The 12,843-nt window shown below is 38.4% G+C and overlaps 1 protein-coding gene across 3 annotated transcripts; it reads left to right on the top strand.

Moving 5' to 3' along the window:
- The first annotated feature begins 265 nt into the window (after nucleotides 1–265).
- On the top strand, nucleotides 266–8,875 carry rbm5 (RNA binding motif protein 5). Of its 3 annotated transcripts, none has more exons than XM_046850753.1 (25): nucleotides 266–374; nucleotides 1,917–1,956; nucleotides 2,058–2,247; nucleotides 2,415–2,570; nucleotides 2,665–2,734; nucleotides 3,337–3,410; nucleotides 4,132–4,215; nucleotides 4,318–4,378; nucleotides 4,626–4,691; nucleotides 4,793–4,953; nucleotides 5,095–5,192; nucleotides 5,280–5,367; nucleotides 5,464–5,532; nucleotides 5,647–5,716; nucleotides 5,984–6,084; nucleotides 6,186–6,315; nucleotides 6,398–6,489; nucleotides 6,587–6,736; nucleotides 6,854–6,994; nucleotides 7,088–7,156; nucleotides 7,245–7,418; nucleotides 7,517–7,591; nucleotides 8,067–8,170; nucleotides 8,278–8,407; nucleotides 8,537–8,875. In XM_046850753.1, exons 1-25 carry the CDS (start codon nucleotides 341–343, stop codon nucleotides 8,660–8,662), a joined length of 2,553 nt encoding a protein of 850 aa, XP_046706709.1. In that variant the 5' UTR covers nucleotides 266–340; the 3' UTR covers nucleotides 8,663–8,875. The 3 variants fall into 3 exon arrangements, with proteins under 3 accessions (XP_046706709.1, XP_046706701.1, XP_046706719.1); XM_046850745.1 differs by having other exon boundaries at nucleotides 7,085–7,156; XM_046850763.1 differs by having other exon boundaries at nucleotides 340–455; nucleotides 7,085–7,156.
- The last annotated feature ends 3,968 nt before the right edge of the window (nucleotides 8,876–12,843 follow it).

Raw genomic sequence — 12,843 nt, 5'->3', positions numbered from 1 at the left:
AAGAAGAATACAAACAAAATAAATAAATAATCAAAAACTTTTAAAATTAAAATTGACATTAAAAATAATTATAATAAATTTAAATTGTATATATATATATATATATATATATATATATATATAGTATATTATTTTTAAATATATTATTTTAAATAATAATAATAATAATAATTATATATTTATATATATATATATATATATATATATATATACCAAACAGGATTTACGCAAACACGTCAACTTCCGGATTCCACTCCCCGTACATATAATGCTCGCGCAGACTTCCGTTCTCAAAGCATTGTGGGAAAGAGAAGGCTGCAGTAGACCATTTTAGGTGTTGATGCAGTCGTCAGTAGGAGGACGCGCGCTTTCAGGTTGGCACGAAGACACATTTCACCTGTCGGCCGCAAGTTTTTTGGGGGTTAAACTTATCGTTTAAATTACGTTTTTAGTTGGTAAGTTCATGTAGTGCAACATATGGGCCTTTTGGAGTTTTTCGAAGGCTCGCTTACGTTATTTTGCATCTCCAAGCAACAGACTTCGTCGTGAGGCTCCATTTTGGTGACCTGTTAAATGTCGGAGCCGCCATGCTAGCTGCATAGCCAGCGCCTTTAGCGCTAACATATCAACATTTACACTGCTCTGGAAATAGCACAAATAGGTTTATGTGGTGTATTATTATTATTTATAATATAAGAAAAGAGAGTGCGGGTGTGTTGGTGCTATGTGTTAGAACTGCTAGCCACCGAGCTGTACGCGTTGTATCGATCTACTCGGTTGATGTGAGACGGGGGATTAATAAAACTTTGTATCCTCAGCAATTATTATTGAAATATGCTTAGAAGACAAAGCTGACATTAATTTCCAAAATTATCAATTGCATGAGCCCATAAACAATTGTGCATTTTTTTTTTTCCTTCTGTGACGTCGTTAATGCGCCTTTAAGATGAACTCACACTTTCAGTGTTTAACTTTGCGTTCCTTCACAGCCAAAATGTTGAATATGAATGTAAAGCTTATATATTACTAGTATAATCTGTTATAGCTGTAGTGGGACGTCAAAGCGTTGGGCTTCTGTTTAGAAAATAATGATCGCTGTCAACTTTGATTGGTTTCCCAAGTAATGTTCAAGTCTAAGACTGACTGAATTTTTTTTGGAAAACTTTGTTCATGTTTAAGCAATTAATACTTCAGCTTCTGAGCATGCGCAGTGGCAAGCCTTTGTGTGTATGTGTATAATTTATATATGCATTTGATATAAAATGAAGCTACATCGAAGTGTAATAATTAGGGAAAGTGAAGTTTTGGAGTTCCAGTAGGTGAACAGTGTTCCCTACAACATCCTGTAGATCAGAGATGCTCAGACTAGGGCCAATGTTGCAAATCTTGACCCATGGTGACCTTTTGACTTGTTCTATCATGACACACGAGACTAGGAAAAATGGGGACAAATGCTACTGACACAGATTTCTAATGTAGCATGACTGAATGAATGAATTTTTAATAATCATGAAATCATAAATATGGGGAACCAAGGCAAATTTAATATAATACAGTTTGCTACTGTGTGCCTAAGGCATTAGACTTTGGATCGGAAATGTCATTAGTTTAAATCTTAACAACCAGCTCGGCGTGTTTTTTTTGCAGAATATGAAGTCCCGTTACAGTTACATCAGCTGACACAACAGCGAATGCTTAGATCTCTGATATAGGAATCATGTTGCATGTGCAGCCAACAAATGAGACATTTACCAAAACATAGGCTTAATGATGTGCAATTAAATTGCAGCAAATTGTATAAAGGTCTTTAGGATGTGTAAAAGGTGTAAAGTTTTCATATTTGGCATTAAGAGGAGAGCAGTTTGTGATATGCATTGCTCAAAGATGATTGATTATTTATTTTTTGCCATTCGCAGTTCTCTCATTAGGTGACGCAGAGATGGGTGCAGATAAGCGGTGAGTGTCGGCTCATTTCTGTTGCCATGAACTATCTGTATAGCACATAGTTTAACATTTGTAATATTTGTTGGTACTGATGCAACTTGGTGGTTGGTTAGGGTTAGCCGCACAGAGCGCAGTGGCAGGTACGGTTCCGAGCAGTCTCGTGATGACGACAGACGAGACCGGCGAGATCGTGACGATCGAGGATATGACTCCCACCGCTGGAGCGACGATCGGCGCAGTGACCGCTACGATGGAGACAGAGGGGATCGTAGTGATCGGTACTGGAGCAGAGACAGTCCTGAGGTTTGTGCAAGGTTCTGATTGTTTTTTTTTTTTGTTTGTTTGTTTTTTTGTGAGAGAGGTTTTATTACCACTAAGCATAAATATATTTTTAATGCGTTTTTTTGAAAGTGAGCTACAGTTCTAATATATAGCATGATTGTTTCTCTTGCACGTATCCATAATTGCAGCGGGGTAGGAAGCGGCGTAGCAGTGACTGTTCTGATGACGGTCACCATTCTGATGGTGATTACTCTGAGCATGACTACAGGGGAGACCCAGCTGATGAAAAGGAGAGTAAGACCATCATGCTTCGTGGTCTGCCTGTCAATATCACAGAGGCAGACGTAAGTACCAAAATGTCAAAAGATAAGTTTTATAATGGGTCCTAAATGGTTTGGGTTAACCATTTATTTATTTATTTTTATTTAACTTCCTCAGATTCGAGCAGCCATCGACCAGTTAGAAGGACCGCAGCCAATGGATGTGCGGTTGATGAAAAAGAGAACAGGTGAGACTGGTGTACCGTGGATCTTTCCTCTGCCAAACCTATGACCACTGGGCCAACCTGCTTCTGCTCAAATGCCTTTTGCCATAGCAATAGTATTATCTGAACATTCGTAAAGCTGTTTTACACCAAATTAAATGCTTCAGGTATAATTTTAACCCAGTATGAATAAAAAGGTAAAGTTGAAGGTAAGTTGAAATTGTGTTTGCTATTCCCTTGAAGTTGAATTATAGTTTAGACAAATGAAGTTGGATATCATGTCTGAGCTGATTTCATCTGATTACCAGGTGAACTTTCTCTTTGGAATAAAGCTACAGAGCAATATTTTTAGGTTGTGTGCTTAGAATTAAGTTAATGGAACTGTTTTCTAGTGTTCAGTTGTACACATTTGTAGTCAATTCTAGAGTGTAACTAGTCTACTGCAATGTGATTTTTAAGATTTATCTTGCTATGGCAAAATATTTTGTTTCTGGCACACTCCCAACCATTTGACCTCTCTGGGTCTCTGGGGGTCATGAAGCAGTTTGTGACAGAGTGTGAATGTTATACGACTGAACCTTAAAGACTAACACGCCTCCCGTCTGTATATCTGAATGCCTCTCTAGGTATAAGCCGAGGTTTCGCCTTCGTGGAGTTTTATCACTTGCAAGATGCTACCCGATGGATGGAGACCAATCAGGTTGCTTCCTAATCACCAAGTCTAGCTTTTACCCTGGGGAATGATGCAATTTGAACAAAAAAAAGTGCTACCCCAGAAAAGAAATTGGACTTTAGACTATTCCCCTCTTTTTTTTCGAAGGCATGGTGTGATTTACACAGGGGCATTTTATGGACTTTTTTTTAAGCGAGGTGACAAATAGGGTTAATGGCTTTGATATGTGTATAGCCATGCAATGATATAAAAACTGAACATTTAAGATAATTAAGATATGTTAAAATGTAAGTGCATTCACTGATGTGTATATGTATATATCTCTACACACATACTTGGAACATTGGTTAATCTCAGAGACTAAAAGCTTAGATACATTTTTTTTTTTTGACCATACTCTGACTAAAGGCTATTCATTTTACCGACTTGTGTTTTGAAGGAAATGTCTTATCACATGACTAGTGATTGAGGAGAAAGTCTAAGTTTCCTTATGATGAAAGACTTGTTGTGCGGAGTCTGTACGTCATCCCACGTTTTTCTCTACCTTTTACACTCTGCTCCGGCCCCATCCGGACACTCGGGTCCCAAACAGCATGAACACAAGCACCCACTGTTACACTCATACACTGAGTCTTCCTGGGCGAGCCTCCCTTAAACCCTTGTGGCTGCTTTAGTGCTTGTTCATGGGCTGAGATCAGAAACGTTCTGAAGACGGTGTACTAACTCCTGTTTTGTATTCCTTTTGCAGAAGCTGCTAAACATACAGGGCAAGACGGTTGCCATGCACTACAGTAACACTCGACACAAGTTTGAAGACTGGCTTTGCAATTCGGTAAGCTTTTAAATGTGTTTCAGAAAACCCCTAGAGTGTACTTAGCACCACCTGCACTATTGCAGTGGTTCGGAATTAAAAGACTTGACCGGTTGCTTGCAGTGTGGCCTGTACAATTTCCGGAGGAGGCTCAAGTGTTTCAGGTGTGGTGCCGCTAAATCGGGTAAGTAGGAAGCCGTGGCCTGCATCTCTTGGATCCGGGGTTTAACTGGTTCAGGGACAAAAGATCAGATAGCTAGATATCTCGATAAAGTTCAGCAATAATTATACTTTATTAGAATATGTTGGCTTATTAGGCTATGATTAATAATAAGTTGTACAGTCAATGAACCAGTAACCTTTTTTTGTGTGTATAAGAGCGTTCCCTTGTTAGAAAGCTGATAAGATATCCTCTTGTGTTTTCTCCACAGATTCCGAAAGCAGTGTAACTGCTGGAAACACAGAAACCCAGTCCAGCGGTGATTACTATGGAGACAGTACGGATTCTTATTTTATAATGGATGAATCATTGCTTATTATTAGTACTGTATGTAATTGCATAAAAGGATGCAAGTCATCAGTCAGCAAATTGTTACAGCAATCATCTTGAGGAACATCGCTCCACTTTCTACTGTTGAGGGCATTATGGCAGCCCTGGCACCATATGCTAATTTGTCCCCCAGCAACATTCGCCTTATCAAAGACAAGCAGACCGGACAGAATAGAGGATTTGCTTTTGTCCAGCTGTCCTCTCCTTTGGTATGTGGTCATTTGAATCACCATTAAAATACAGACAGAAAGGGACTTTTCTGGGGGATTTTTTCTGGGGGATTATAGTCACATTACTATCGAAGATTTGCACTGATGTCCACACGTTTACATCTGCTGCTGCTTTTGTAGGAGGCATCGCAGCTCCTCACCATCCTGCAGGGTCTGCAGCCCCCACTCAAACTGGACGGGAAGACCATTGGGGTCGACTATGCCAAGAGTGCTCGGAAGTATGTGCCACAAACAGCCGTTGTTTGTTGTAGTTTGGAAGATTGCTAAGGTTTCTGATTTGAGAACCGATTTCATGCTTTCTATAGGGACTTGCTGTTGCCAGATGGGAACCGCATCAGTGCTTTCTCTGTAGCTAGCACAGCAATTGCTGCTGCTCAGTGGTCCTCTAGCCAGGTTAATACAACTTATAACCTTATTTCAGTGGTAACATGGTGTCTTCCATCTGCTGCTTTTCACATTAACATGTTATGCCCCTTTTCATTCCACCAGCCACAGCAAAGTGTGGAACCAGCATCGGAGTACAGCTTTCTGCAGGAAGGATATGTGCCTTATTCACAGGTTAGCAGCATACAGCTTGGTTTATTATTATCATAACATTTCTTTCTAGAGCATTAGACATGGCCTCTCTTTTTTTTTTTTTTTTTTTTTTTTTTTTTTTTTTTTTTTTTTTAGGAATATCAAGCCCAGTTTCAACAGCAGGGGGGAGCATCAGACCCATCTCAGGCTAATGGCATACTCGGAGGTATGACATTTTGTATTTTATACTGGCCTGGAAACAGTAACTATTGGGGCAAACTGATTTTCATGGTAGAGTTTCCAGGTAGATTTAAGAATGTCTGTCTAGTTTGATATGAAATATGAAAACCAGTCATAGAATTAGGTCAGGGAATCTAGAAGCGAGTACTGACAATTCAAACGGCTACCGTAATATAACAATTTTGAACTAACCACTTATGCGTTTTGTAGAGCTATACCAACATTAAATCTGATACCGTTTGTCTGTGTGTAGCGGCTCCTGGAATAAAGGTTCTCCCTGCAGCTGGAGCAGTGGTCATCTCTCAGGGTGCCCATGTTTATCAATCCCATATCATTAGCCAGCCAGCCACACAGGTAAGACTGACCCATTATTATTTTTATTTATTTTTTTTTTGCTTTTCCTTCCATGAGTTGAATCCTAGATTTCAACAGTGTCCTTGTACATGACTTTGCAGACAGTGCAGCCTGCAACCATCACAGCTGCTGCCACCATCTCGGCTCCTGCAGCTTCTGCAGTATCTGTATCTGCCACAGCTTCAGTATCTCCCGCAGCTACTTCAACTTCCACTTCAGATGTTAAACCATGTAAGGCTATCTACAAACTGAAGCTAGCACATGAGTCCAGATCATTTTGTTGATCTGCATTTACTTATTGGACTCTTTCCAGGTGCCCCTGATACTTCCACCTACCAGTTTGATGAATCATCTGGCTACTACTATGACCCTCAGACGGGACTATATTATGACCCCAACACACATGTAAGTGGCCTTGAAAAGCATTTTTATTTGAATCGCCTTTGCAATAGAGATCGGATCATTTACAGTGGAATCATCAATGAAAACTTTTGTTTTGCAGTATTACTATAACTCGTACACACAGCAGTACCTGTATTGGGACAGCGAGAAGCAAGCATATGTTCCTGCAGTGGATTGCAACACTGCTTCAACTCCTTTTAAAGAGAGCAAGGAGAAGAAGGAAAAGCCCAAAAGCAAAACTGCTCAACAGGTAGCTTTTTTATTTTTATTTCCTTTAATGCCAATTGAAAGGATTTTCAGTTGCGCAAGATGCTACGTGGTGTTTGCACACAGCTAAGTTTGCAGTGTTGCTCTTTTGTATATTTAGATTGCAAAGGATATGGAGCGTTGGGCTAAAAGTTTAAACAAGCAGAAGGAGAACTTCAGGAGCAGTTTCCAGCCTATCAGTCAGGAAGAGAGGAGAGAAGCGGCGGCAGCAGATGCTGGATTCACGCTGTTTGAGAAAAAAGTAATCTTAATCCAAAATCATCTGCAGATTTTCAGTTTGTAGGTTTGTTTATGTATAAACAATAAATGCATTTTATTTTTTTGTTTATAGCAGACTGGTGGTTTGGAGAGGCTTGTTTCAGAGGCAGTGAAGACTACAGAAGAGGAAAGTTCATCCTCAAAGGTTAGGCTTCTGGCATCTGCATACACACACACACACACACAAACGTTCCGTTCTTCAGTTTTGTAACCTGATCAAGCTCCTTTTGCAGGTAGGACTTGTGGCTGCCTACAGTGGAGACAGTGAGCCCGAGGAGGCTCCAGAAGGCGACGACAAGGAGGACAAATTGACGGACTGGAAAAAAATGGCCTGCCTCCTGTGCAGGAGACAGTTCCCCAGTAAGGAAGCACTAATTCGCCATCAACAGCTCTCAGACCTGCACAAGGTACTTGAACCTGCTTTGGTTTTGCGATTAGAGCGGTAAAGCAAAAGATTTTAATCTTCTTGTGTGGCAACTTTTTTTTTTTTTTTTCTTCATTTTAGCAAAACTTGGAGGTTCACAGAAGATCCAAGTTGACTGAAGCAGAGTTGGAGGAGTTGGAAAGAAAAGAGACTGAGGTTTTTAAACTTCACTCTCTCTGAGAATAAAATAAGTTGAATTATGTTGTGTATTTTATTTATATTTCCTTTTTAAGGAAAGTGCAAAAATGAGTGCACCCAAATTTTGGTAGCATAAATTAGATCTTGGAATTATTTTTTTTAAATGAATGTATGACTGCTCATTAAAATATTGCGTTGTCAGGATAGTTATTTGGTTATTTGAGCTTTATGATTATTATTGGAATTCCTGACATTTAATAGAATTATTTGCTTCACATTTCATTGTATTCTCTGCCAAGCATCTCATTCCTAAACTAATATCAACATCCCAGTCTTTTCTCCGAAAGGGCCAAAGTGTGTTTTGGCGGTCCGCTCATTCATATATATATAATTACACAGATACACCTTTATTCCTGCTTTTTAGGAGTGGAACAGTTTCTTTAATAAACACAATAGCCTTAATTGAAAGCAGCCTACTGCTTTTTGCATGCAGATGAAGTACAGAGACAGGGCAGCTGAGAGGAGAGAGAAGTATGGCATTCCTGAGCCTCCAGCACCAAAGAAGAGGAAGTTCACCCAGCCAGCCCCAGTAGTAGTGTAAGCTAACAGCCCTGGGAGAGTTCACTGACTTGTACCCTGATGGATTCCATTTTCCATGTAAAAGCATAGTTTTGTGAATAAATTCTCTCTCTCTCGCTCGACAGGAATTATGAACAGCCCACGAAGGATGGGCTGAACAGTGACAACATTGGCAATAAGATGTTGCAGGCTATGGGCTGGAAGGAGGGAAAAGGTCTTGGCCGAAATCAGCAAGGCATCACAGCACCTATTGAGGTTGACTTCTGTTTTTCAATTATTTTGTTTTTCATTTTCATACCTGCAGATATTTTACATTTTCTTTCAAGCTGGAAAGAAAGCCTTGTTGAGCAAATTCACACGAATATCTTTTTCTTTAACCTACAGGCCCAGATGAGAACGAAGGGAGCCGGGTTGGGTACCAAAGGCAGTAATTACACCCTGTCTGCATCAGATACATACAAGGATGCTGTGAGGAAAGCCATGTTTGCACGCTTCACTGAAATAGAATGAGGGTGTAAAGTCCTTTCATTGCGTGCTATAAGATGGTCTTCGCGTCCATGAGAAGCTGTATATACGTATGGTGAACTGGTGATGACCGGTGTGTGTGTATAGTGTCTTGAGAAATTTTTTGGTTTTTTTTGTTTGAGAGGGACATTTTTGAACAAATAAACTCAACTGTAAAGTTTGTACATAAAGAGAATAAAATAAGTTGAATTATGTTAATTGTTTATTTTGTGTATTTTATTAATATTCCCTTTTTAAGGAAAGTGCCAAAATGAGTGCACCCAAATTTTGGTAGCATAAATAATTCCAAGTTTTGGGATTTTTTTTTTTTTTTTTTTTTTTTTTTTTTAATGAATGTATGACCGCTCATTAAAATATTGTGTTGTCAGGATAGTTATTTGGTTATTTGAGTTTTAGATGATTATATTTATTGGAATTCCTGACATTTAATAGAATTATTTGCTGCACATTTTCATTGTATTCTCTGCCAAACAGCTCATTCCTAAACTGAAATCAACATCCCAGTCTTTTCTCCGAAAGGGCCAAAGTGTGTTCTGGTGGTCCGCTCTGGACAGTGTCCACGTACAAGTAATATGATTGGTTCAAGATAATATCACTATGATACAAATCTCAATTAACTGTATATTGATACCATGTCCATGAAAATTGCAAGTATTATTATTAGTTGTAAAGGATGTTAATTGGATTTTTATTTATTTTAGTTTGTACGTGTAAAAACACAAAAATGAAACAAGCGATTGTGATTACTTAGCTTATGTCTTACACCACCAGGGGGCAGCAGCATTTTGAAACGATGCAAAAGATTTCATCAGCGCATTGGTATCACTCATTTTTGTTCAGCAATTTGCAGTTGTGTGTAGTGGCATCTAGGAATTTATTTTAGTTCTCAGCATAGCAGTTTTTACAGCTCAGACTGCTTTACAAATTAATCTTTATATTAAAACCATGTAGATATGCCTATGTTTAGAACCTTTCCCATGTCCTCTAGCATCTTTATAGCAAAAAAAGTTGGAAGTCAGGTTTTATAACCTGCTGAGTGAACAAGGCCATCATGGCAATGATCCATGCAAAACCACCTCATGCTGTCTCATTTGCTGGCACTATCAGAGAAATTTCGTTTGATATCTGCAGGAAGCTTGACCTCGAAGTTGTGCAAAATAGCATTCAGTGCGCCGTTAATGACCATCACTCGGTCACAAGTGCACTCTGTCCATATACGTTGCTGTTGGTTTTGGTATGATGTCCCCTTGACTAATTTACGCTGGCCTCTGGATGATTTATTATAGCTGATTTTCCTTTCCCTACGAAACTGCATAAAAGGCAAAACTCAAGGAGCTGAAATGACATGAGCCACATCTATAACCATAAAATTAAATGACAGCATTGTTTAAACAGCACTTAAAATGCTAAAGTCTGTAGCTAATTGCTCAGAAAGGTGAATTACATGGCAAATGTATATGGAATGACACAATACATAGATAAGGTAAAAGAAGTGTAGTCTCATGTGGCCTAGTTTCTCTTGAGTTGAGGACAGATCTATATTTTTGCACCTTCCATCTGGCCATGCTATGGCTTGTCCTGTTCCTGTTCTCTCATTTTCACACGTTTGTCTCTGTTGGCATTGAATGGGACTGATAAAATCAGGCCATGCTTTCATATTCCTACCAGAGTACTGCATGCCAAGATTACATGGTAGTTTCAGAGATGGCTAATGGTTTGTATTGACAAATGTTTATTACAAATGTTCTGGGTACTTAAACAAATCATATTACCATCAAGTTGTTAAATCATGTACTAACATTTTAAACAGTCTTAACAAATCACAACAAAATATTCCTATGCCTCTGTTTTGTATTGATTCACATACTTTTCATTTAAACACCAATCCCAATGCATTTCACATTTATTTCCATAGTTTGTTATATTTTCTTCTTGAAATGAACGAGCCTGCAACAGTTGAAGTAGGCCCTATTATGCCTTTTAATGAGAAATTGTATTTGTCTGATTGCTGCACTAATTGTTGTCCTTTGACAATCTTCACAGAAGATCTCATTTATAGTGGCCATTGGGTTCTTGGTTAACTGTCAGACCAAGGACCCCACATCCCTGATTACTCAGTTTATCTGGGCGGTCCGCTCCAGGGAGACTGTTAGTGGTTTTAAACTTCTAAAACTTGTGTGCTTTTCCTAATAATGTCCAATCAATTTAATTAGGCACATTTCAACTCCTCTGAAGTAGAAGAAACATTTCAAAAACCAACAAAGGTATAAGATGCTCCAGAACACAATTGCAAATGTCATTAAAATGTATCTGAATACTTATGTACAGTAAATAAGATATTTAATATTTTATTTGACTATTTAAATATTTTTCAAGGATTTATACTGAACAATAATTTATATAATGCCTCTCTACTATGCCTATCCAGTGGGATTTCCATCCCACTGGATATTTTATGGAAGATTTCAGGTGTCAATAAACTAAAGTGTCACCACACATGACGTGTTTTGAGTCATGTTACTCGCCAATTTGTTTTCATGTGTGTACTTTTAAAGGTAAAAAAAAAAAAAAAAAAAAACATTGCTTCTGGGGCCCCTCGGGTCAAGGTCTATGTGTTGTGCCTTCTACAGAGGGAGTTTATCGTGGATCATACCATCCTCCTTGCTAGACTAGAGAATGCTGTTGGAATGAAGAGAACAGCTTAAGTCTTATCTGACTGATCGCTATCAGTTTGTTGATGTAACTTTTGAGTTCTCCACACTCTCTAAGGTAAAGTTTGGTGTTCTGCAAGGATCTGTCTTAGGCCCACTGCTTTTCTCTTTATATATGCTGCCTCTGAGTGAAATTATACATAAACATGGTATTCGCTTTCATATGCTGATGATACACAGGTGTATATTTCAGCAAAGCCAGATGAGAGAGATCAGCTTTAAAATGTTAAGGAGTGTGTAGTTTAAGGACATTCAGATTCCGCAGTATCTGAGAGAACTTCTGTACGATTATGATCCTCCACGCCAACTTAGATCAAAAGGTGCAGGCTATTTGTTGGTACATCAAGCAGGAGGGCAGATCTTTCTCTTATAAAGAGAAACAGCCTTCCAATTAGTGTTTGTGACTCAGACACAGTCTCAGTGTTCAAGTCGAGGCTGAAAACATATTTATTTAGTCAAGTCTTTTATTGGTAGTTTTTTCTTAAAGGAGCAGATCTGTAGGGGTTCATAGATATAGAGTGTTTGGTGAACAATATACTTTGTACTATCAAACTTCAGCTTAAAGGACTTTGTGCCTAGCAGTCTCTCAATTAGCATCTAATTTTAGGCTTTAAGAGGGAACAATTGTTTAAAGCTTTTGACAGAGACAGCAAACCCTAAATTATAAATTCAATAGTATATTGAAGTTTGCTGTTGTAAAAAAAAGGAATAAAACATCTGTGCTGTCATCGCATGTATGAGTGGAAATAATCCACACTGCGCCTGATCACACCACCCTTTTGTGGCTTATTTTCCAATAACTTTATTAAAGTTAAAGTTATTAAGTAAACTTTTACTTTGCTCAATTTTAACAGTGTACCATTTCTTTGCCAATAAAGTTGTTTGCTTGAAAATTGCCAGTGAACTCCTTTCAAAGTCCACACCTACAGTCGTCATGCTTCATTCAGTAAATGAGCTGCTGTTTTGTAATAGCAAGAGAAATCTGACCTTAAACATGAAAATGACAGAAAATGACAGAAAACCAGATTGAAAAAAAAGAAATCAGATATCCTTAAGTTTAGAATGTTCAAATAGGGCTACAAAGAAATCACATTCAATTGTAATGAAATAAAAGGACACTGGATATGAGATTAAATCTGCTAATTTGCCATTTCCGTTTTTTATGTTCGCGCTGAGGAACATCACAAGGGGTGATGCGTTCTTGATGCAATACAGAGAATTTAGTTACACTGCCACAACAGCATTCATGTGATTCTGTATTTGTCTCACCCACAATTCTAAAACGTTGCAAAAGAATGTTATTAGAGGGCCTCAATTTCTTCTATAGTGTAACATTACTAGTCTTGCTGTTACCCACAGCCACAATTAATTACTGAGTAAAAAGTGATAATGAAGAAAAAAAATTACATCATGGTTTTATTGAATAACTTCAATGTGTTACCTTGGAGTCATGAG

This window comes from Silurus meridionalis, chromosome 1 (genome assembly GCF_014805685.1).
Source record: "Silurus meridionalis isolate SWU-2019-XX chromosome 1, ASM1480568v1, whole genome shotgun sequence".
NCBI classification, from domain to species: domain Eukaryota; kingdom Metazoa; phylum Chordata; class Actinopteri; order Siluriformes; family Siluridae; genus Silurus; species Silurus meridionalis.
Note: the sequence above shows the minus strand (reverse complement) of the source record. Positions and strands in the feature narration are given on the sequence as shown.